Source organism: Natator depressus, chromosome 3, assembly GCF_965152275.1.
Source record: "Natator depressus isolate rNatDep1 chromosome 3, rNatDep2.hap1, whole genome shotgun sequence".
Taxonomy (NCBI): Eukaryota; Metazoa; Chordata; order Testudines; family Cheloniidae; genus Natator; species Natator depressus.
The window spans coordinates 9,133,802-9,154,370 of NC_134236.1; the positions used below are offsets into that span (position 1 = coordinate 9,133,802).

At 49.4% G+C, this 20,569-nt stretch overlaps 1 protein-coding gene across 4 annotated transcripts in view; it reads left to right on the forward strand.

Moving 5' to 3' along the window:
* ZNF395 (zinc finger protein 395) overlaps window positions 1–20,569 on the forward strand; it is a 44,398-nt gene that overhangs the window by 17,770 nt on the left and 6,059 nt on the right. For all 4 annotated transcript variants that reach the window (XM_074947390.1, XM_074947388.1, XM_074947387.1 and 1 more), the window contains exons 3-9: window positions 2,087–2,346; window positions 4,279–4,391; window positions 8,756–8,991; window positions 9,850–9,950; window positions 13,379–13,637; window positions 17,154–17,246; window positions 17,623–17,726. In XM_074947390.1, the coding sequence (XP_074803491.1) occupies window positions 2,087–2,346; window positions 4,279–4,391; window positions 8,756–8,991; window positions 9,850–9,950; window positions 13,379–13,637; window positions 17,154–17,246; window positions 17,623–17,726 (1,166 nt within the window). The remainder of the gene's footprint in view (window positions 1–2,086; window positions 2,347–4,278; window positions 4,392–8,755; window positions 8,992–9,849; window positions 9,951–13,378; window positions 13,638–17,153; window positions 17,247–17,622; window positions 17,727–20,569) is intronic.

Below are 20,569 nucleotides of genomic sequence, written 5' to 3' on the forward strand. Positions count from 1 at the left end.
GAAAGGAAGAGTTTGAATATTTCCTCTACTTTCCTCTGTGGAGAAGCTGAGAATGGGGACCAGACATGACATGAATGAAAGCTCTTCTCTGCCAGACTCTGCCTGTCTTGCAGAGGAGGATGCATATTCCATTGGTTTTGTCCACTCACTCAAATGAAGAAATGTTTCAGCTCTTGGGTTTTCTTTCCCTTTCCTTAAATGGTTGGTCAGTCCTGTTCCTCTGAGGAGTTGATGGTTTTTAACCAAGGAAACCTCCTCTCTCCCCCGCCTGTCTTTTTGTTTCATCCACCTGCTATGTCTTGTCATAACACCCCCCCCATTGTAAGCTGTTTGGGGCAAGGACTGTTTTGGTACTTCATGGCTCTGTTCACCTAGTGCAAGGGACCCTGATCACTACCGTAATGCAAATAATGATAAGCGGAAACCCAAGGATGTGACGTGGGGAGGGGATGGGGCTGGTTTCTTTCCTTTTGGGGAGGAATGTTTTTACTATGTCTGTTGCTTTGGGGGGTCAGAGCACAGTCATTTAAGAGGATAGTTGACAGGGGAAGCTAGAGTACATTTTCCTTCCTCTGTGCCCCCCCCCGGCGCAAATGAAAATTAGACTAGAAGGGACAAATTTAATGCTGGCCTAAGCAGGTATAACTCCATTGACTTCCATGCAGTTGTGCCCACTTACGCCTGCCATGCTCTGGGGTTGTATAGTGGAGGTTCTACAAGAATGCCACCCTGTAAATGGGGTGGGGGGGAGGGTATCCACACTCCTGCAGTCCTGCTCTGACTGTTAAAGGGCCAGTTACCACCATCCCTGCTAAGGAGTCTCTTCAAGCATTATATCCTCCACTTTCTTTTCTGTGTGTTTCTGTACTGAATGCACCCAGCTGTTCACTCTGTCCATTTTGTACTGAAGTTTGGCTTTGCATTATGAAAAATCCATGCCCTTGTAGGACAGCATGGTTGTCACTGATGCTTTGAATAACACGGCCAGTTGGAACTTCTTGGTAATAATGGGGGTTAGACACCCTAAAGGCTCAAGCTCTCCCTGATACCTGGGCTAATCAAGAATTTCCTTTTAGCAATATATGGCCTGACACACAGCTGAGCAGTTCTGAGTGCAACCAGTAGAGGGCAATGGTATGTGTGTATGGTCCTTACAATGTTTCTATGCTTGAAATGAAGGGGTTCAGACAATTTCTTTGTAAATCTCCTCTAGCCCTGGGAGTTGTGTTTTACACTGTACTCCGCACACCTTTGTCCAGCTGAATTTAAAGGGACCTTGTTCAAGTTGAAAATCCTTTTTAATTAAAATCCTCTCCCATGTTTCTAATAACATCTTCAAAAGTTGAAATTGAGAAGTAAAGAAATCTAACTGACTTTCAGCATTTCTGCTGGTCTTGCATTTTAGATTTCACTCAGTCTGGCAACTGAAAGCAGACTTGTCAGTTTTATTGTTTGTTTCTAGTCTGTTTTCCTTTCCTGGTCTCATGCTCCAGCACAGTACTGCAGTGTTGTTGAGTTTTTTTTAATTTCATGGGAATGTTGCTAGTAAGTTTTATAAAATTTTGTTGTTGCAAAAACCTAAATTTGGCTGAAATCTGACCTGCTGGGGCCCAATTTTGCTCCCATTCAAATCAACAAAACTTCCATTGGGTTCAGTGGGAGCATTCCAGTTCTTCGTTATTCCACAGGGTCTCTGAGGAATGCCACCGCCTTTGTATTTACCCCCTTGGGGAGTCCCTGTGTTAACGCTGCTGATCACATGGAGTGATATCCTGCTGCAGCTCTGTTGCATCAGCCATGACCATATAGTGATGGGGGACCCTTGAGTCCCAACAGGCAAGTGGAGAAAGTCCTGAGATGGGTGATAATTGCTAATACTGTTTCACTCAGAGTGGTGGTGCAGGATAGGGGTGCTGAACTGGTGGAAAGGAAAAACCCTGGCTTTATGCCATTCCTGGTGATGGAATCCTTGCAACTGGGGCTTTGTACAGGAGGGTGCTCGGAGACAGGGCAGGTGAGTTTTTGGCTGGATTTTGTTTAAAGGATGGAGAGTAACACTGACCAGCTGTGACTTGTCCTCACGTAGGTTTACGTCACCTATAACGGGCAGGAGTGCACTGGCCTGGTAGAGCAACACAATCAGCTGAGTGATGAGGTGAAGGTGCTGCTCCTGGAGCAGGGACTGCACACCTGCTGGAAGACAGAGGATGTGAGACTGGCTCAGATGCAAAGATCGCCGCCCCCTACCCTTCCGATGGACCATAGTCCTGCCACTGCGATGGACCATAGTCCTGCCAATGGATCAGTTCAGAGATCGGTTTCTAGGAATATCGATGTACCTAAAAGGTATGTGTCCTTGGCTGCTTGGTGCTTTTAGCTTTGGAGACTGATTCTGGTTCATCTGGCCTGGTTCAACAGCTGGGTTTGTGCACTGGTTGCTTACAGAATCCCTCCTCTCTTTCTGTTCTAAACTAGTATGTAGTGTTGCTGAGAGCTGTTAAACAGCGGCTGGATTCTACTGCAGAGGTGGCTGCATTTCCATGCGGGGGTGAAATGATCCCTGTGTATAGTTTATAAAATGCCCTGGAATCCTATAGCATAAAGCATATTTCTGGAAACAGTTGCGCATGGCTATATAAAATGTGAGATGCTGAATTCTGGTTCTGCTCAGTGTCACTATGGCTAAAATAGAATCAAAGTCCCCTGGGTTGGGAGGACGTAGTAAAAATCTAGCAGGAGTCTGCAGAGGAGCTGTTAGATTGCACTGGAAGCTCAAAATAAAGCAGAGGCGTTAATTGTAGAATGGTCCTTAGTGTTTGTTTATCCAGAGCAGTAAAATGCTGTTTGTTTCAGTGTATGATGAGAAATGAACCGTCTCCCACCTCTGCCTTGTTTGTACGTGGGATGAGACCACGTCATTGTGACATACTGTGTCAGCCTCTCCAAAGGGTGGATTATCCAGAGTGCTGTTGAATTTAGGATTAGAGGATATTTTTATGGTGGTTTAGGAGAAAAAAATGTTCTCTTTTAAAGCAGACTTCCCTAGTTGCAAGTTAAAAATCGCTCTGGTCCTGTTTGGCCCCGGGGACAGCAGAGTGGGGAGAGGTTACAGGGGGAAAGAGACATGTGGTGAGCCATGCAGCCTCAGTGTGTGAACACTTTAGGACTGTGAAGCTAAGCAGGTTCAGGTCTGATCTGTGGTTGGATGGGTGACTTCCAAGGGAACCTCTTGGAAGCAGAGGAAGTTAGCCGCCGCTAACTGTAGACAGCTGGATTGTTTTCTGAACCCTGGCCTCTGAGTGGTGCTAGGGGAACATGTTGCTACAGTGGTTGTGTAAATGCCTGATAATTTAAACGGAGGCCCTAGTCATTTTGTGGAGCAGTTCTTACCCCCAGAGCCACTGTTCACGTACCTCTACAATAATCCTCAATTTTGACTTCCACTTAAACCGTTAAATACAAAGGTCTCTCCCGAGCCCCAGCCTCTGTTCCCTGGTCTGTGCTGCACTGATGCCTTCATAAGCATGAGTCTGGGAGCAGCGGTACAGCTCGTGCTGTGAATAGGCAGTGTCCCCACCCAGGTGCTCGCTTTGCTGGGGTTCTGGGGGAGGGACAGACACCTCGGACTCAGGGCTGGATTTTTAAAGGTATTTAGGTGGTTAAAGATGCACTGGGAGGCACTTTTGAAAATCCCACTGGATGTCTCTTGCCATCTTAGGCATTTAAATTCCTCTTAGGATCTGGGCTTGACTCCAGATGGGTAACAGAGTGAGTCGAGATCCACAGGCCGGCCTTGCTGCTGCAGGGGACTGGGGGATCGAGTCCTGGCAGAGATGGGGAGCTCAGGGCCAGGCCACCGAGAAGCTGCAGCCGCTGTTAAAGAGCAGCCTCAAGGAAATGTCTTCTCTTGAGGGTCTCCTGTCTCATTGCCAGAAGCTCCCTTCCTGCGGGGGCGGATGCAGCAGGTAGCATTTCCCCCCCCCCAGTCCCCATCCCAGCCGTCAGCATAAGGCTCTCGCATGGGTGCTGCGCTTTCTATATGCAGGAAGGCACGCTGGGGTCCTGTAGAAAGGAAGGAGGTACCCAAAGGCAGCAGTGATCATTAAAACCCCGTGGGTCCAATCAGCCCCAAGTGAAACACCTTTGGGCTCTCTGTTTGCTCCCATGGCCCTTTTGATTATATGGGGTCTTTGAAATCGAATCCTCGCCTTGTCTCCTGAATATCTGCCTTCCCCTCCCCCACTGAAGTCTTTAATGGTTCTCTGTCTCCTGGCGCAGGAAGTCCGATGCTGCTGTGGAAATGGACGAGATGATGGCAGCTATGGTGCTGACTAGCTTGTCCTGCAGCCCTGTGGTGCAGAGCCCGCCCAGCCGTGAAAGCAGCATGCCGGGTAAGTCCGACTGTGCAGCTGGACGCTGGGGTCCCAAACCTGCCTGCCTCTGTATTGCAGCAACTGGAGGCTGAATTAAATTGCTTTTGTGGTGCCCCCGAAGAAGGAGGGGAAAACTGCCTCACCTCAAACAATGAGTTTTCCCAGGTAACCAGAGCCCCAAGTGCAATGTGAACAGATTGCTGTCTGACTGCCACGTCTGTCTCGTTGCACACTCCGGTGTCCCAGCATGCTCTCTGCTGGTGATGTCACCCTCACCATGAAACTCTGCCACAGACTGGAGCCAGCCTTTGGGGTCAGGTGCATAGAGAGACCCCGTGCTGCAGTGGATAAGCCACTGGGCAGGAAGTCAGTTGTCTGACCCATTCTAACGTATCTCCGGATCGAGAGTGTGGCTGGAGATGTTCTCTGTCTGTGCTGGTGAAGGGATGAATGGTGGGGACTCGGCGGCTATGGGTACGTACAGAGCTCTGCCCGCACAGCTGTGTTGGTGCGGGGTGTCCTCTGCCCGATGTCGCTGTGCCAGCAGAAGCCCCTCATGTAGACGCATTGTTCTGGAAGACCTGCCCTCTTCCCAGTGTGGGGCAGCTGGAATAAACCAGGCAGGTAAAAGCGCAGGTTTGCTGGTAGAGGCTGCGTCCACACCGGGAGTGCTGTGGCAGTAGAGTACAGTACGAAACCCTGTTGTCTGAACCTCTGCATTATCTGAAGCCCTTCCTTGCCCCCCACCGACCTGATGGTGGGGGACGAGGAAGGGGGTCAGATAATGTGGAGGTTTGGGTAAGAGAGCACAGACCCCCAGCCAGGATTGTGAGGGGGAGCAAGAGGAGACCCCGGCCGCAGGGGAGGCCACGCTGCTGCTGAATGGCTCCTGTGGCAGTGCGGGGAGCCCTCTGCCGCCCCACTGTGACGGGAGTGAGTGAGCAGGGCTGTGACAGCGAAGCTGCAGAGGGCTCCCTGTGCTGCCGAAGGGCCACTGGCACCCGATCCCTGCAGGCACCAGGTGCAGGGAAGCCTGCGGTTTTGGCGGGGCAGAGCAGAGTCCTGGCCGGGACTGTGAGGAAGAGGAGGATGAGCCCCACACCATGGGCGAGGCCAGTCTGCTGGTGAATGGCTGAATGGCTTTTGCCCTCTCGAGTATCCGAATAAAATCCATGTCCCCTCTGCTGTCTGGCTAATCGGGAGTGGGCGTGTGCCTCTGTTGGTAAAGTGCTCCTAGCGTGGACAGGTGCAAGTCAACGGTTACATTGCTCCATGGCATGTAGCTGTCGTGGGACAGCCTGCCTGCAGAGGGAGAGCGATCTCCCAGGGGGATGGGGCCAGTCTCATAGGGTGTTGGAATATCAGGACAGAGACCTCGAAACTGAGCTCCATATTTGTGAGGAGTTGGTGTACCAGGTTCCTCGTGGCGACCTTTGTTACTAAGCACATGGGCTGTATTAGCTGGAGCTCTTCCAGGTTATCATTCCTAGACCTAAGGAATAGCAGTGATGGAACCTGAAGGGTTAGCATGGACGCTGCCAGGCTGTGCGTGATAGGATGGGATGTGATCTTCTGGCCTGTCAGAGATGGATGTGGGCAGTGTTTGCTGCCGTGGCTGTTTCGGGTTCCAGCTGAGCTGAAGACTCTCAAAGGACCCAAAGCTATGGACAGCCTTAACAATCTGAGAGCAGGTGCCCTCGAAGCAGAGGAAGCAAGTTCTTTAAAGTGCTTCCCTCTTCCTCCTAGCATCACCGTAGTCTTGCCAGGGCTCAGTTCGAGCCTGCTGCTTTCCATCCAGCTGCTGATTGTAGCTAAGTGCTGGGAGATGGTGCCGATTGCATTGGCTGTAAGCTGGGTGGTGTCTGTGCATTCAGCGTGCATTTTCCCAACAGCATCCTGTAGACCTGGAATAAAATGCGGGAGAGGATTGAGACTGCAGGGGTGGGGAGGTTGGAGGGGTCCGTGATGACCCTGTGAGCTCAGTCTGAGAGGAAGGACTTGAGCCATTTTCAAGTGTTTCCAGGCACCTTTGCAACTTCTTGGAGGCTGGAGAAGTGTCTTTGGTGATGAATGGCAAGTGAGTCAAATGCAGCAGAGAGGTGCAGCCAGCTGACTGGCTGGAATTCCCCTGTCAGTGAGCGGGAGGAGGCCATTTACCAGGTGCTATGTCTGACCCATGCCCTGGCCCATCCTGACTGAGAGGGATCCAGGATACTGACAGCTGTTAGCTTCTTGGTTAGACTTGAGTCTAATTCCCAGCTCCTTAGCAAGTCACATAACCGTCTGCGTCTCAGGTTCCAGGTCTGTGCATATGGTCTATGACTGAAAGGCATTTTATTGTACGAGCACCGGCTTTTATTTTAAATATTCCTACTGGGCTTGTTAATTTTGTTTTTTCATATTTTTGATCCAAAAGTTTTGTAAAGTAACCTTTTTAAACCTCTCCCTACTTCAGAGAAATGCACAGGGTCTGGTTCTGACCTCGCTCATGCTGGTGTCTGTCAGGAGAACGTGAGGTCCGGATCCCGCTTATAATATTACAAAGGGGAAAAATGCCAGGGACATGGCCATTCTGCAGAAGTGTCCCATGGCATGTGTGGGACAGCAGCAGATCATGTTCTGTGTATCTCCTGCAGAGGGACCTTTACTGGGCTTTTGATACAAATCCCTGCGTAAGTGGGTCTGGGTGTCATGAGCAGCATGCAGCTGGGAGGATAGTGTAGCTTAATGTGTTGAATTCCTCCCGGAAAGCCTGAGTTATGAGTGCCGGGAGCCCCTGTTTTAATTGGGAGATGGCTCTTCAGGCTGGCCCCTCCTCTTCTTATTTATTTGGAATTGTTTGTTCTAATTATCAGGCCTAACAGATTGGGATGAACCAACTAAGAATTGGGGGGTGGGGGGGACTGGCTTTCCAAAAGAGTCTGCACATGGGAGTGCTGGCTGTTCAGAAGCCGTGGGGCTCCGTGAGCAGGGTGCTTTGGGACAGCTGCTTTAATGCAGGTCTTCCTGAACAGCTGGCCAAGCTGGGAGGCCATGTACATTCCTCGAGAGAGAGAGAGAGAGAGGAGAGCGTAACCCTGCCCGCAGCTGCCATGTACGATAGAGCGGCAGGACCTATTCTGGGAGCCACAGGCATGGGAGCACGGAGTGGCCCGGCTCCTTTTTTTTTTAGCGGCGGCTCCATTCCCAAGTAGTCAAGTGGATACAGGTGGTTAAAAATAGACGTCTGCAGCTGTGGGAAACGTGCATGTCCTGCCACCGGCTCACTCTCTGCACGCGGACTTGGCTCTAGCTAGCACCAGGCAAGTCCTCGAGGGGCTAGGCCTGTGAGTCTCTGCCGCAGCCCTGTCCGGAACGCTTGGACGTGGAAACCCGGTTAAAGCGGAATAAATGAACTTGCATTCAGACCATGGGTCACTAAAGGCACAGCTAAGCTCTTCCAAGGTGAGGGTGCGTGCAGGGCAGCTATGCCAGTGTCCCACGTTATAAAGCGCATTCCCCTAGAGAGCAGCTGTGTATCGCTGAACAGCCCAGCAGCCTCCTGGCCCTGAACTGAAAAAGATGCTGCAAGAGTCCATATAATCAGCCTTCTGTGCCATCTGGGGAAAAGTTAGTCTTCAGGTCGATGGAAGCTTTTGGTTCCTGGGGGAGTAAATCTCCATGCCAAACCAGATTCCCTGGTCTGGCTGGCCAGTGATGGTGTGAGAGAGGCTTTGTCATGGTATTTCAGCCCTCCTGTTGCCACCCTGGCCAAAACCTGTAGCTGCAGAACTGTTGGGAGAAGGAGGAGGAAGATTCTCTGCTCTTCTCTGACATCTTCCATCCAGGGCTCTCAAAATGCTTTGCGACTGTGATTAAATGAGGTAGGCAGCATTAGCTGCATTTTACGGAAGGAGACGCAAAGGCAGAGGGAGGCACAGGGCCACGCAGTGAATCGTTGGTAGAGCTGGGTATAGAATCCAGGGCTCCTGGCTCGCAGTCCTGTGCAGTGGGGAGAAGGTAAACGTTACACCCATTGTTTTGATCCTGAAGCCTGTGGTTTAAGTTTTGGGCCAAAGGTCTCTGTTCTGGTTGCATCCACGCCATCCTTAATGGCGACGTAACCCAGGGGGAAGTGCGTTGTGTCTCCCCACCGTGCCTGATCCACAGAGGATGTGAGTGTTACAGGGCCTGGCGCTTGCTGGAGCTGTAGAGACAGATGCTCGTAGCTCCAGAGGTCTGTGATTCAGTCCTGGGTGTTGATCAAGATGAAGGTAATCGAACAGAGCGACTGGAGAGGGGCAGGGGGCTGGGAGCAGAGCTACTGCATCCCGCAGGCAGGAGCTGTGTTTGTACCTGTCGGTTTTAATGTCTGTTCCCTTCTCCTCTTTCCCCTGGCTCAGCGTCCCAGGCAGCCTGCGACTCGTGGAAGGAGAGTGGCGACGTTTCAGACAGTGGCAGCAGCACCACCAGTGGTCACTGGAGTGGCGGAAGCGACATCTCCACCCCATCACCCCCGCATCCTGAAGCCAGCCCCAAGTACTCGAGCGAGGCCTTGAGCTCCCCTCAGGCTGACGATGGCTTTGAGACAGACTCGGATCCCTTTCTTCTCGATGAGCCTGCCCCAAGAAAGAGAAAGGTACCGAGGGCAGGAGGGGCAGGGGGAACTGTGCTGTGAACTCTCAGTCATGGGATCTGCGCTGCCTAGTGAAACTGACAAGGTGTTGGTAAGTTTCACCTGTCCCTGAAGCTAGCAGGAGAGAGTGGAAGCAAAGTGCCTCTTACTAACCCCTGGCAAGCTTCACCTTGAGATCCCAGAGCAGAAGGGGTGCTCGGGGTGGGAGAAGGGAAGAGACCCCAGGAATGCAAAGGGGATTGGCGGGGAAGAAGAGACAGTAGCCCAAGGGTCAGTTGCCTGCCATCTCCCCAGATCCTGCTAGTGACTCCAGAGTGCTCCCTGCTCCCATTCACTCCTGTCCTTTACTCATCAGCATTTCCCACTCTGCCTGATATCTATGACCAGAGCAGGGAGCCAGGGGTGGGTTGGGGAGTACTCCGTTCCATGCATGGAGCTCTTTCTCAGCTCAGTTCCCCCCTCTGTCCACATGGGCCAGGTGGAGCAGGCGCACTGATCATCAAAGGGGCCGGGGGAGGGGGAAAATAATGTATGGGAAACAAGCAGCTTTGATGTCAACTTTAGGGCAAGAGAAAGAGGAGCAGAGAGGGAGAAACAGGCAGGATGGGAGGGCGGAAATAAATCCAGATAACTGGAGTCTTCCTTGTGTCTGGCTGAAACTTGGCACCTCTGTGAACTGGCACCTTGAGAGGGCCAGGGAGGCCCAGGAATGTGTGTGGGGTGGATGGGACAAAACGGCAGCATCATGCAGACTGTTTTCAGTGATCCTGAATGAATCTTAATTCTCTGGGGCTGTTTCTGTCCCTTTGGAGCAGGGCTGGGGTGTAACCTTTCCGTGACGTGGGGCTGTCTTTTTCCTAGAACTCGGTGAAGGTGATGTACAAGTGCCTGTGGCCAAACTGTGGTAAAGTCCTGCGATCCATTGTCGGTATCAAGCGTCACATCAAGACCCAGCACCTTGGGTAAGACCTTGAATGGCGATTAACCTGCAGAACCCAAGCAGGGTCTGAGGGTCTGGGGGCAGAAGGAAGAAGGAATTTCACAGGCTCACAGAATTAAGTCGGAAAAGATTTGGCAGATCATTGAGATTATCCCTTGGAAAGGCAGGACGTAGTCTCCCAATTGAGGATATATTGGGTATCAAACTGGTACTGCCCTGGCCTGTGTGAAATGCGTTTGGAAGTTCTCAGTCCAGTGCCCACCAGTTATCCATGTCACCAAAGCCACCATCATTGTTGTCCCTATGTGTCCGCAGCCTCTGCAATGAGGCCAAGGGTTGAAGGGGCCCTGGAGAATGAACTTCCCTCTCATCCTTGAAGAGGAATCCCTTTGGGGCAGGTCTAACACACTGCGGCTGTTTGGTGGGTAAAGCTCGTCAGTCTCCAGAGTTGTGGGTGCAGTACCTGTCACCAGTGCTTAGGGCAGATGCCAAAGGATTTTCTGCTGCACTTGACCTCCACTAAACCTGCTGCTTGGGCTAGTAGGGAACGCAGGAAACTACCCTGGCTAGAGAATTGCTGCTGGCCCAGATGGCTGATGGCTGCCATAACCTGCTTTCCAGCCCTCCCCTCTCCCTCTCGGACACCACTGAGATGGGCCCAGTACGGTAGCTCAGGGCTGTGTTGCCCACCCCAACCCTTGCCTTCTGTGCTCTTCTCCGTCTTTCCTTTTCTCCCTTCCCCATTTCTCTGTGTCCCTCTTCCCTCATGTTTCCTGCTCTCTTCCTCTGTTAACTCTTCTCCTGCCTTCCACCCCCACCTTCGCCCAAGAATACAATAAGAAAAGGTAGATTTGCCAACCATCATTCTGCTCATGTATTGCATCCCTTCTCTCCAGCCTCTCTCTGCCTTGTCTATTTTAAAGCAGAAGCGCTTTGGGACAGGAACAGTCTCGTGTGTTTGTGGGATGGCTGCCACTTGGCCACCACCAGGGAACGAACCGGGGACGTCCAGAGCTTAAATTATGAGTCTCTGCAGCCCAAGCTAAGAGTGGGGCTGGCAGGGAGTTTTTATCTGGCTCATACAGAGGGGGATGCATAACCGACACTGACCAGTGCGTTACATTTGTATAGCACCTGGCACAGTGGAGGCCCTAATTCTGTTTAGGGCCTTTGGACACAGCTGAAATACAAATAAATAACAATGACGGAGACTGGGGGGTATTGAGAAGGGGAGATGGGATGTATCTTTAAGGCTCCTCCCCCCCCCCCCGGGTAAAACTGGTATTTCTTGGAAACAAGCCCTTTGCTTTATGCTCCCCTTTAAGCTGCTAATTAACTGAATAGAACTCAAGTAATGACTGTAGTTGCTCAGTTCAGCTAAGGCTTGTTTCTGGTGTGGTGGGGCCCCCTAGTTGCAGTTCAGGGTTGGTTCTCCAGGCATTGCAAATTCCCTAAAGCGAAGGGGTGTAAAGGTGGGACAGGAGTGAGCTGTAAGCTCTTCTCTCCCTGACCATCAAGGGCCCAGAGTAAAGAAAAAGCGGTTGCACCTCCAGCCAGTGGGCCCCTTGCTGCCCCATCCGACTGATACAGGCACAAGCCGCAAAGCTTGACACTTCTGCATTTGTACAGCAACTGTGGTACAGTGAGGAAAGAGGCTTTTATCACACAAGAGCAGGACGTGCAGGGGAAGCTAACGTCGCGTCAAACCTCCTGCTTTGCTCATGTTTCCAAGAAAAATCCAGCCTCGAATGGAAGTTGGTTTTGGTTTAATTTTTGTGTTCCATGGTCTCCCTGCTGTACTGTACAAGTTATCGCAGAAGAGAAGCTGGGTCTGAGCATAGGGCTGGGGGCCAGGAACTCCTGGGTTCAAAGCCTGGCTTTGCCACTAATTCTCGCCATGGGCAACTCACAGTCTGTCTGTCCCTGTGTGCCTCAGTTTCCCCATGTTCAAAATGGGGATAATTCTTCCCCTCCTTGTAGGGATATTGTGGTGCTGTCCATTCTAAAATCCATGTCTACCCCTCAGTCCCCCGCGCCAGTGTGGTTTTACAGCCTCACGTTTTTCTGTTTTGTGAAATGTTTTTTCTCTCGCCTTGTTTCCATGTGAAAGCTCCAAACAAACCATGGGGGCAACTGACTATACAGAGGACGTGGGGAAACTGACAATTCATGAAATACTGTCAGGAGCACAAAATAAACATGCTGGCAATATCGAGGGGAAAAAAACCTCTTTTCTAATCTCTTTCCTACACTCCTCTTGGGTTTTATTTGCAACAATGGTAGATAAAACAAAATTAGTAAGCAGTGAGATTTTTAAGCCGATGATGTCTGTTTAACTAGTTAATGCTTCTAAATCCCTTTGAAGATACAAAGCACCTTCCCATCTAAGTGCTAAATATTACTGGTGCAGTGACTGTAAGCCATATACCCTGAAGCTTCAGGGTATGTCTACGCAGCAGTTCAGAGCCCTCAAGAGCAAGCCTCCCAGCCCGGGTTGACAAAATCGCTGTGTTGACACCGCTTTGAAGGTGCGGTTTCAGCCTCAGCCACAACTTCAAAGCGTTGTCTACGCAGCGATTTTTTTACAGCTCTCACTCAAGTCCTGCTAACCCAAGTCTGTCGGCCAGGTCTGGCATGCTCACTCCCGCAGGCTCTAAAATGCTGTGGAGAAGTGCCCTTAGAGTCCAAAGGTTTGCTTGACACGTCTTCCGTACTTTCTGAGGTACGTGACACAACACAGGCGATGCTGAGCAAAGGAACTGAAGTAACTGAATCTTTATGCAGCCAGCGAAGGGAGAAAGGAAAAATATTCATTTCCCAAAAGCAGCTAATAACACTGGATCTGGTGGCAGGAGACATTAGATGGTACGAACGGGGCTCACGAAATATTGGCAGAACTGCATGCTGATGTTGCGTTACAATGTTTTACTGGGGGTCAGCATGTGCTGTTGCTGCTGTGTGATTATTTCATAGCCCTTTGCATCCCCATTTGGGGCCAGCCAGCTCTCCAGGTTTCAGTACGACTGGTGTGCGCAAGCCCGTCCGCATTCCTGCACTGAGCAATAGCTCGCTGTTGTCTTGAGCGTCAGAACTTGCTTTGTTGGCAGAGGCAGTGTTGGCCAGGACACCTGGTCTCTTGGAAAAGTGCGTGGAATCTTTAATCCCAGCCGGGCCAAAGAGACCTTGGTTTAACAGCATAACCGAAGAAGAGAACCCTCCGCAAGGGTGACCCCACCTGCTGCCTCACACTGTCAGCTCTGAGAATGAGCTTGAAACTGGGGCGGGTCTTGAACCTGTGGTGATTTTTTTTTTTTTTTTTTTTTTTTATAGCTCATTGGTTGAGTGCTGCCACCTGCATCATGCTGGCACCTCGCACAGATCTGATTGGAAGGGAGAGTTACTTAGCATGATTACTGACTCATACTCTTTCCCCTCCTTAAACCACCACAGAGATGGCGCAGACTCTGACCAGCGGAGGAGGGAGGAAGACTTCTACTACACTGAAGTGCAGGTGAAAGAAGAAGCTGCTCCAGAGTCTGCCACCAGCCCCACCTTTGGGTCCTCACCCATTGTCATCCAGCAGGCCCTAGCCAAGCCAGAGGCTTTGGCTTTGGACCAGGCAACCTTGGAGTCTCACCTCCCAAACAGTGCCCTCAGTCAGTCTGCCCCCAGTTCCTTCTGGCACATCCAGGCAGATCATGCCTATCAGGTATGTTGGCTACTTACGGAAACGTCATGATGGAGTGGCATCTGGCATCCTCATTCTTAGGGGCATTTGTTTTCATATCTAGTGACAAGGTTCAGAAACCAGCTGGTTACTTATAGAATCTTCCTTACCACATCAGACCATTGGTCCATCAAGTTCAGGGTCCTGTCTATGCCAGTGACCAGTGCCTGATGTATCAGAGAAAATAACACATAGTGAATTCTGTAGTGGTTGTGCATAGCAGGAAGGAGAAAATCTCCTTCTCGGACCCAGCAGTTGATCAGCTAATGGTCTGATTCTCCTTGTTGTTTTGGCTTGGATAGCTACAAAAGTTAGTGATCCTAAAATGATCCAGTTCTGTTTTAAAATCCAGCCACAGAATTTGACTGTACCTCCTGCTGCAGTGAGTTCCACAGATTGGCTACAGGTGACATAAAGTATTTTGATTTGTTGGTTTCAAATTTACTTAGTTTTGATCCAATGTTTCCATAATTTTCATACTACAAGACAGCATATGGGAGGAACTTCATTATGTCTTGTAAACATTTGCAGCCTTGTTGTCCTCCTACCTGCTGGCTAGGCCTCATAACCATGGAGCTGCTTATCTGTTACTCTTTGTTTAAGTGATCAGTGGATTTCTTTCGCTAGCCTGTATAACGCAGTCATTCTCTTGCTATGAGCACTCTAGTTTCCAGCCACCCTGTAATTAGCCAGCTTGGTGGTATGCAGCACATCCCTATGTATGCAAATAAAACACAACCAGGAATGTAACTATACCGGATCCTTGCACGTCTTGGGTAGTAGGAGTCCCGAGTTCAAATACATGGGAAGCGTGGGGATCCGGTATAACTGCATCACGTGCAGTTCCTCATGCCGCTAAAACTGTTAGGCCTTCTCTACACACACAAGTGTACCTAAACCAGTTTAGTTAAAGAGATACAACTTTCCTGTTGTAGGTGGTGGTCTACCCGTATCGGCGTGTTTAGCCTGGTGTAGCTTATTCCTTTATGGGGAGGGGAATAAGCTGTACTGATATAAGGCACCTTTATATCTATTTGCCCGCTAGGGCTTGTATTGGTATAACTACATTCGTTAAAAAAAAAAAAAATCACACCCCTACCCAACCTAGTAATCCTAGTGGACAAACTGCGTAGACCGGGCCTTACAGCCCAGGATATCTCTGTGTTACACAGGGGACGATTTGTGGAGCTAAGGCAGCATAAGCATTTCCACTGTAGCTGCCTGTCTTCAGTCACTTTCACCTTTCAGGCGTGGTCTCTGCCTGAAGGCAAACTGGGGGCGGGGGGCAGGTTGTGTGGAAAGTCTGAACAAAAAAAATGTATCCTGTTTTTTTAAGTAAGAGAGAGAGGGGGGAAAAATACACTTTACACATGGGGGTGTGTGGGAGGGGCAGGGAATCTTGTAACATTTTTCTGACTAGCCCCACAGCCCAGTCAGTTGGGGGTTGAAATTGAAATTTGTGTAACTACCTTGGAGAAATCCATTTCAGGGGGAAACGTTTCTTAGTGCCCTGGGGCAGCTTGTTCGGAAGGAAAGAAAGCCGCCCGCTGTGCATGAGCAGTACCCCTTGCACAGAAAGAGAGCAGTTGAGGTTGGAGAGGAAGGGTTGCTCTGTAGTCAAGGCACTAGACGGGGACTGGGGAGATCAGGGCTCAATTCTAGACTCTGCCACAGAGTCCATGGGACCTTGGGCAAGTCATTTAAGGGTAAAATTTTCAAAAGTACCTAAATGACTTGGGAGTTTAAATTCCAATGGCTCTCAGAGCCTAAGTCTGTCGTAAAAATGGGACTTCGGCTTCTAAATCACTTTTGGAAATTTTACCCCTAATCTCGTGCCTTGGTTCCCATCTGTACAATGAGGATAATATTTCCTCTCCTCCCCTTTTGTCTTGTCTCTTTAGTTCCTATCTTGAGGGCTGTTGCTGTTTTTTGCTGTATATGTGTATATACGTACCTGGGCTTGGCTTGGGGTCTCTAGGCACTCCCGTAATACAAATAAATAATCGTAAGGAAGGTTGCTATGCACATATGGTTGCTGAGGCTGCATGCTGAAAAGTGAACTAAAGGTGCAGCCCTGCTAAGGGTGGGGGACTCTGCCTCTGGGCTCTGAAGCAGGCCAGCAGCTGTGTTAGGTGTCTGCCTAGTGGAGCTCAGAGTCTGTGCTGGAGTAGGGGCTCTGAAGGCTGGTATCCCACAGCTCCTGTGGCTGGCAGGTCAGGTACCCTCTTCTCCAGACCTTATAATGGTCCTGGAGAAGGTGTTCTGGTGGGACCTAGTGAAATCGTTCCAGGTTAAGGAATTTACCTAAGAAACATCTTTTAAAAACTCCATTAAGAGAACATGCAGGCTGCATGGTTCAGAGCGCAAAAGTCAGGGAGGAGGGGTATTGAGGCTCCGAGGTGTTTGGCCAATTCACTCAGTGATAGTCAGATGGAACCCAGTGTTATACCAATAAAATAAAAACCAGCAGGATCTTATTAAAGGGGAAAAGGCAAAATGCCACATTTATTGTGAATACAGAAAGAATCATAGTAAGCAGTTAGTTATAGCTATAACATTCCATTCAATTTCATACTTATTCACACATTCATTCACACACACACACACACAGGTTCTGCAAGGTTGTTATCCTAGTTACCAGCCTTAGAGTTGCTCATGCCAAGCCACTGGCCAGGTGGTCTGAACATGAGGAGGGAGCAGGGCCTTGTCAGATGCTCATCTGATGCTCCTGGAGGCTGGTTTGCAGAATCAGATCCCAAAGTTCTCACTTTCTAGAGTCCATTTTTATAGTAATTTCTTCCTATGCCAGTCTATGGGAATTGCTTCATCATGCTGTTGCTGAATCAGTCGGCAGATGGCATGTTCCTGACGGCTCCGTGCTGCCAGATGTTATCTTGTTCTTTGGTTCTCCCATTCTTGAGGCTGTTGGGTGGATTCCAGTCTGCCCTCCGGGGGTCCTCTGGTTATTTCCACTTGACGCCTTCTTCAGCCGATGGACACCGGATTCTTGGGCTGGCACCTCCCTGATCATTCAGTTGTTATCCACACCAAGCATCCATCCACATACATCCTCTATCTCTATTTTAATCACAATTGTTAACAAAGCGAGATGAATACAACAAAAGGACGGGGAGTCTCTGGGTGCTGTTTCTGTTGTTACAGAGTATTGCTTTGAGTCTCTCTCTGTGTGAGTAGTTGTTGTTACAAATAATTGCTTTGGGAACAGACTCTGTCTTAGAATGTACTAACGCAATTAGCAGCTTGCAGGTTTCACACAGAGAGGGAGAGAAACAGTACCAAAAACCAAGAGACCTCTTAATTAGTAATACCCTGGAATTTAAACTATGGGGGATCAAACTCATTTGTGATTTTAATACAGAACTTCTTTAATATGATCCAACACCAGGAGTCCTGGCTTCCCTGTCCTTGCAGTTACCAACACTGCCTCTGAAGGGTTAATGTTAAACCACGAACCTTTGCTCCCCTTTCCTTCTACAGGCCTTACCATCAATTCAGATTCCGGTGTCACCACACATATTCACCAGCATCAGCTGGGCTGCTGCCACCTCCACCATCCCTTCTCTCTCCCCGGTGAGTCACGCTTGCTTGGCTCTTTTTTCTTTACACAGTTAATTGCCCAGCACCTTTGAAAGGGTGATCGGGCAGGGGTGGGAGGGCATAGGGAGTGGGAGTTTTAAAGAGAACCTGGTTTAGCCTTTGTCACTCCCTGAAGCTTATGTGCTGCCTGAGAAGAGATCTGTGCATTGCCACCAGCTCAGAGGACATGGCACCACATGGTTGAGCTATGTTCTCTATGCTGCTTTCCGCACGCAATAAAACCAGTCTCCATAGGCTATTGAGTACAGAGACTGGGCTGGATCCGTCTGACTGGACAGATCTCAGCAGCAGAAAGCGAGCTCTGGTGTGTGTGATGACTCATATATCTGGAATTGATTCTCATGTGCAGGTTCGAAGCAGATCACTGAGCTTCAGTGAACACCAACAGCCGACATCAATGCTGAAGTCACACCTGATCGTCGCGTCTCCTCCCAGAGCTCCCAGTGGCACCAGGTAAGAGTTTGCAGAGAGGGGAAGCGGGTGGGGACCATGCTGCCCTGGTACTGTCGGAGAAGAGAGAGTGTTAGCATAGGCAGTAATGAGCCGATACCATATCCTGCACCGGGACAGCTGCGTATGGTTACACCATTGCAGGTGGGACAGTGAGAGAGGAAGGTTTCAGAGTAGCAGCCGTGTTAGGCTGTATTCGCAAAAAGAAAAGGAGGACTTGTGGCACCTTAGAGACTAACACATTTATTTGAGCGTAAGCTTTCATGAGCTACTGAATGCATCCGATGAAGTGAGCTGTAGCTCACGAAAGCTTATGCTCAAATAAATGTGTTAGTCTCTAAGGTGCCACAAGTACTCCTTTTTCTTTTTGAGAGAGGAAGGATGCTGTTATGGTTGTGTTGTATTAATTTAGGTGGATTATATGGGCCCAAAGAGTCAAAGGTGTTAATGTGGCCCTGTCACTCACCAACATTAAACAGTGTTAAACAAGGTTCGGGGTTTGGTAGAGAGATTTAGTACCATGGCAAACGCACCATTTAAACATCCTTTTTAACCTTTTATTAAAGATATACAGAAAGAAGGAAAAACAGTTAAAGCATTGGAATGTAAAAGTATTACGTGAGGCTCTCATTTTAACCATGTCCCTTGTTGCCTTTAGGTGAAGAGAGTTTTTAGATGGAAAAACTTCTTGTTTGACAGTCTTTTAGGTGGTATGAAAGATGGTTGTAACTGTCCTTTTGGGGGAGACATGGGACTGACTACCTGAAGTCCTGGGTTCTCTTCCCAACTGTGCAACAGACTCTCTGTGATCCTGGGCAAATCACTTAACTTCTCTGTGCCTCAGTTTCCCCATCTCCAGAATGAGGATTATGATAATAATATTTTCCCAGAAACTTTCTGAGGCTAAGCTCTTTGGAGCAGCGGCCATCTCTTTGTTCTGTGTTCGTATGGCGCCTCCCACTGTGGGGTGCTGCTCCATGAGTAGCTGCGGTAACAAATAATGTCCTCAGAGTTCTTTGATATCCCCAGAGAGAAAGTGCTGTCCAGGTGCCAATTATTATTGACTCACTTCTGCCCTGGCCCAAATCTCTGGCCTTGTCTCCTACCAAAAAGAAAAGGAGGACTTGTGGCACCTTAGAGACTAACCAATTTATTTGAGCATAAGCTTTCGTGAGCTATAGCTCACTTCATCGGATGCATACTGTGCAAAGTACAGAAGATCTTTTTATACACACAAACCATGAAAAAATGGGTGTTTACCACTACAAAAGGTTTTCTCTCCCCCCAACCCACTCTCCTGCTGGTAATAGCTTATCTAAAGTGATCACTCTCCTTACAATGTGTATGATAATCAAGTTAGGCCAGAGAAAACCTTTTGTTTTTTTGTGTATAAAAAGATCTTCTGTACTTTCCACAGTATGCATCCGATGAAGTGAGCTGTAGCTCACGGAAGCTTATGCTCAGATAAATTGGTTAGTCTCTAAGGTGCCACAAGTACTCCTTTTCATTTTGCGAATACAAACTAACACGGCTGTTACTCTGAAACCTGTCTCCTACCAAGTTTCCTCCTATCTCCTCCATTCTGCAAAGGAGGACAGCCTTGTATTTCCTAAGCCACTTCAATGCAAACCCTGCTTAGAATCCCTGTTAACCAAGCCACCAACCTCTCCTGGCTTAGGAGCATCCCTTTGAACTCCCTTGACCACCTGGCTTACAAAAAGCATGAACTAAAATAATAAGAATGATAGGTAATGAAATCTCCTGATGCATGTACCCAAACTGAGGTACCCCATGACCTCACTACAGACCTTGTCCTTCCTGTGTCATGTCCCTGGCTAGCTTGGAACCTGACATCAGCACCTTGTCTTTTGATATGTTCCTCTGAGGTGCTCAGCGTGCTTTTGGGCACTGTAGAAATCATGGATGCTCTGGGACTGGGTGATCTAGGATGGTGAGATGTTAATGGGGATGTTTTAGAGGCTTATAATCTTCTCCTGTGGCTATTTTTGTATTGATTAAAGCCTAATCACCCCTCCAGTCTGCATAGCCTCCTTGCTGGGGCTTCTGCCTGAATAGGTCTTTTCAACCCAACCTCTTTAGCCTTGTACAAGACGTTAACAGACTAGCCCAGACATGTCTAATGTGCATCCAGGTGATAGGCCTGGTGCTGTCACACCTGCATAACTCTACGTTGGGCCGGGGTCTACACTCGTGGTCCCCTGAGTAGGTTAGTGCCCTGCAGGGGAATTGCCCCATGTTCCTGAGAAAACCCCAAGAAGCCTTCACATGTTCAGGAGACCAGGTGCATTCCTGCCTAGTCCAGGATTACCCTGGGACCCTTCCTCAGCAAAGACCAGAGCTGGCCCTTCCATATTTCAAAAGATGTGTGAGAATCTTCTACAGTAGCCTCAGTATCGTCCATCCCCATCCCAGAAGGCTCCTGTTGCTCTGGGGCCCCAAACCTGAGGGGTCAGTTGCTGTCCTCTGCCCCCTTCCTTCTTGTTCCTGTTTAAAAAAGGAAAATGATGTGCTTTCTGCCAGCCCCAGCTCTGGCATGGAGCTACGTGTGGCACTTTATAAATAATAACGGATCTCCACTGTATCATACCTTGGTTCTCAGATTTCTGGAGACGAGCCTTCAGGTGAAGCCATCAGACCTTCCCACCCTGCTATAGAATCATAGACCCATAGAATATCAGGGTTGGAAGGGACCTCAGGAGGTCATCTAGTCCAACCCCCTGCTCAAAGCAGGACCAATCCCCAACTAAATCATCCCAGCCAAGGCTTTGTCAAGCCTGACCTTAAAAACATCTAAGGAAGGAGATTCTACCACCTTCCTAGGTAAC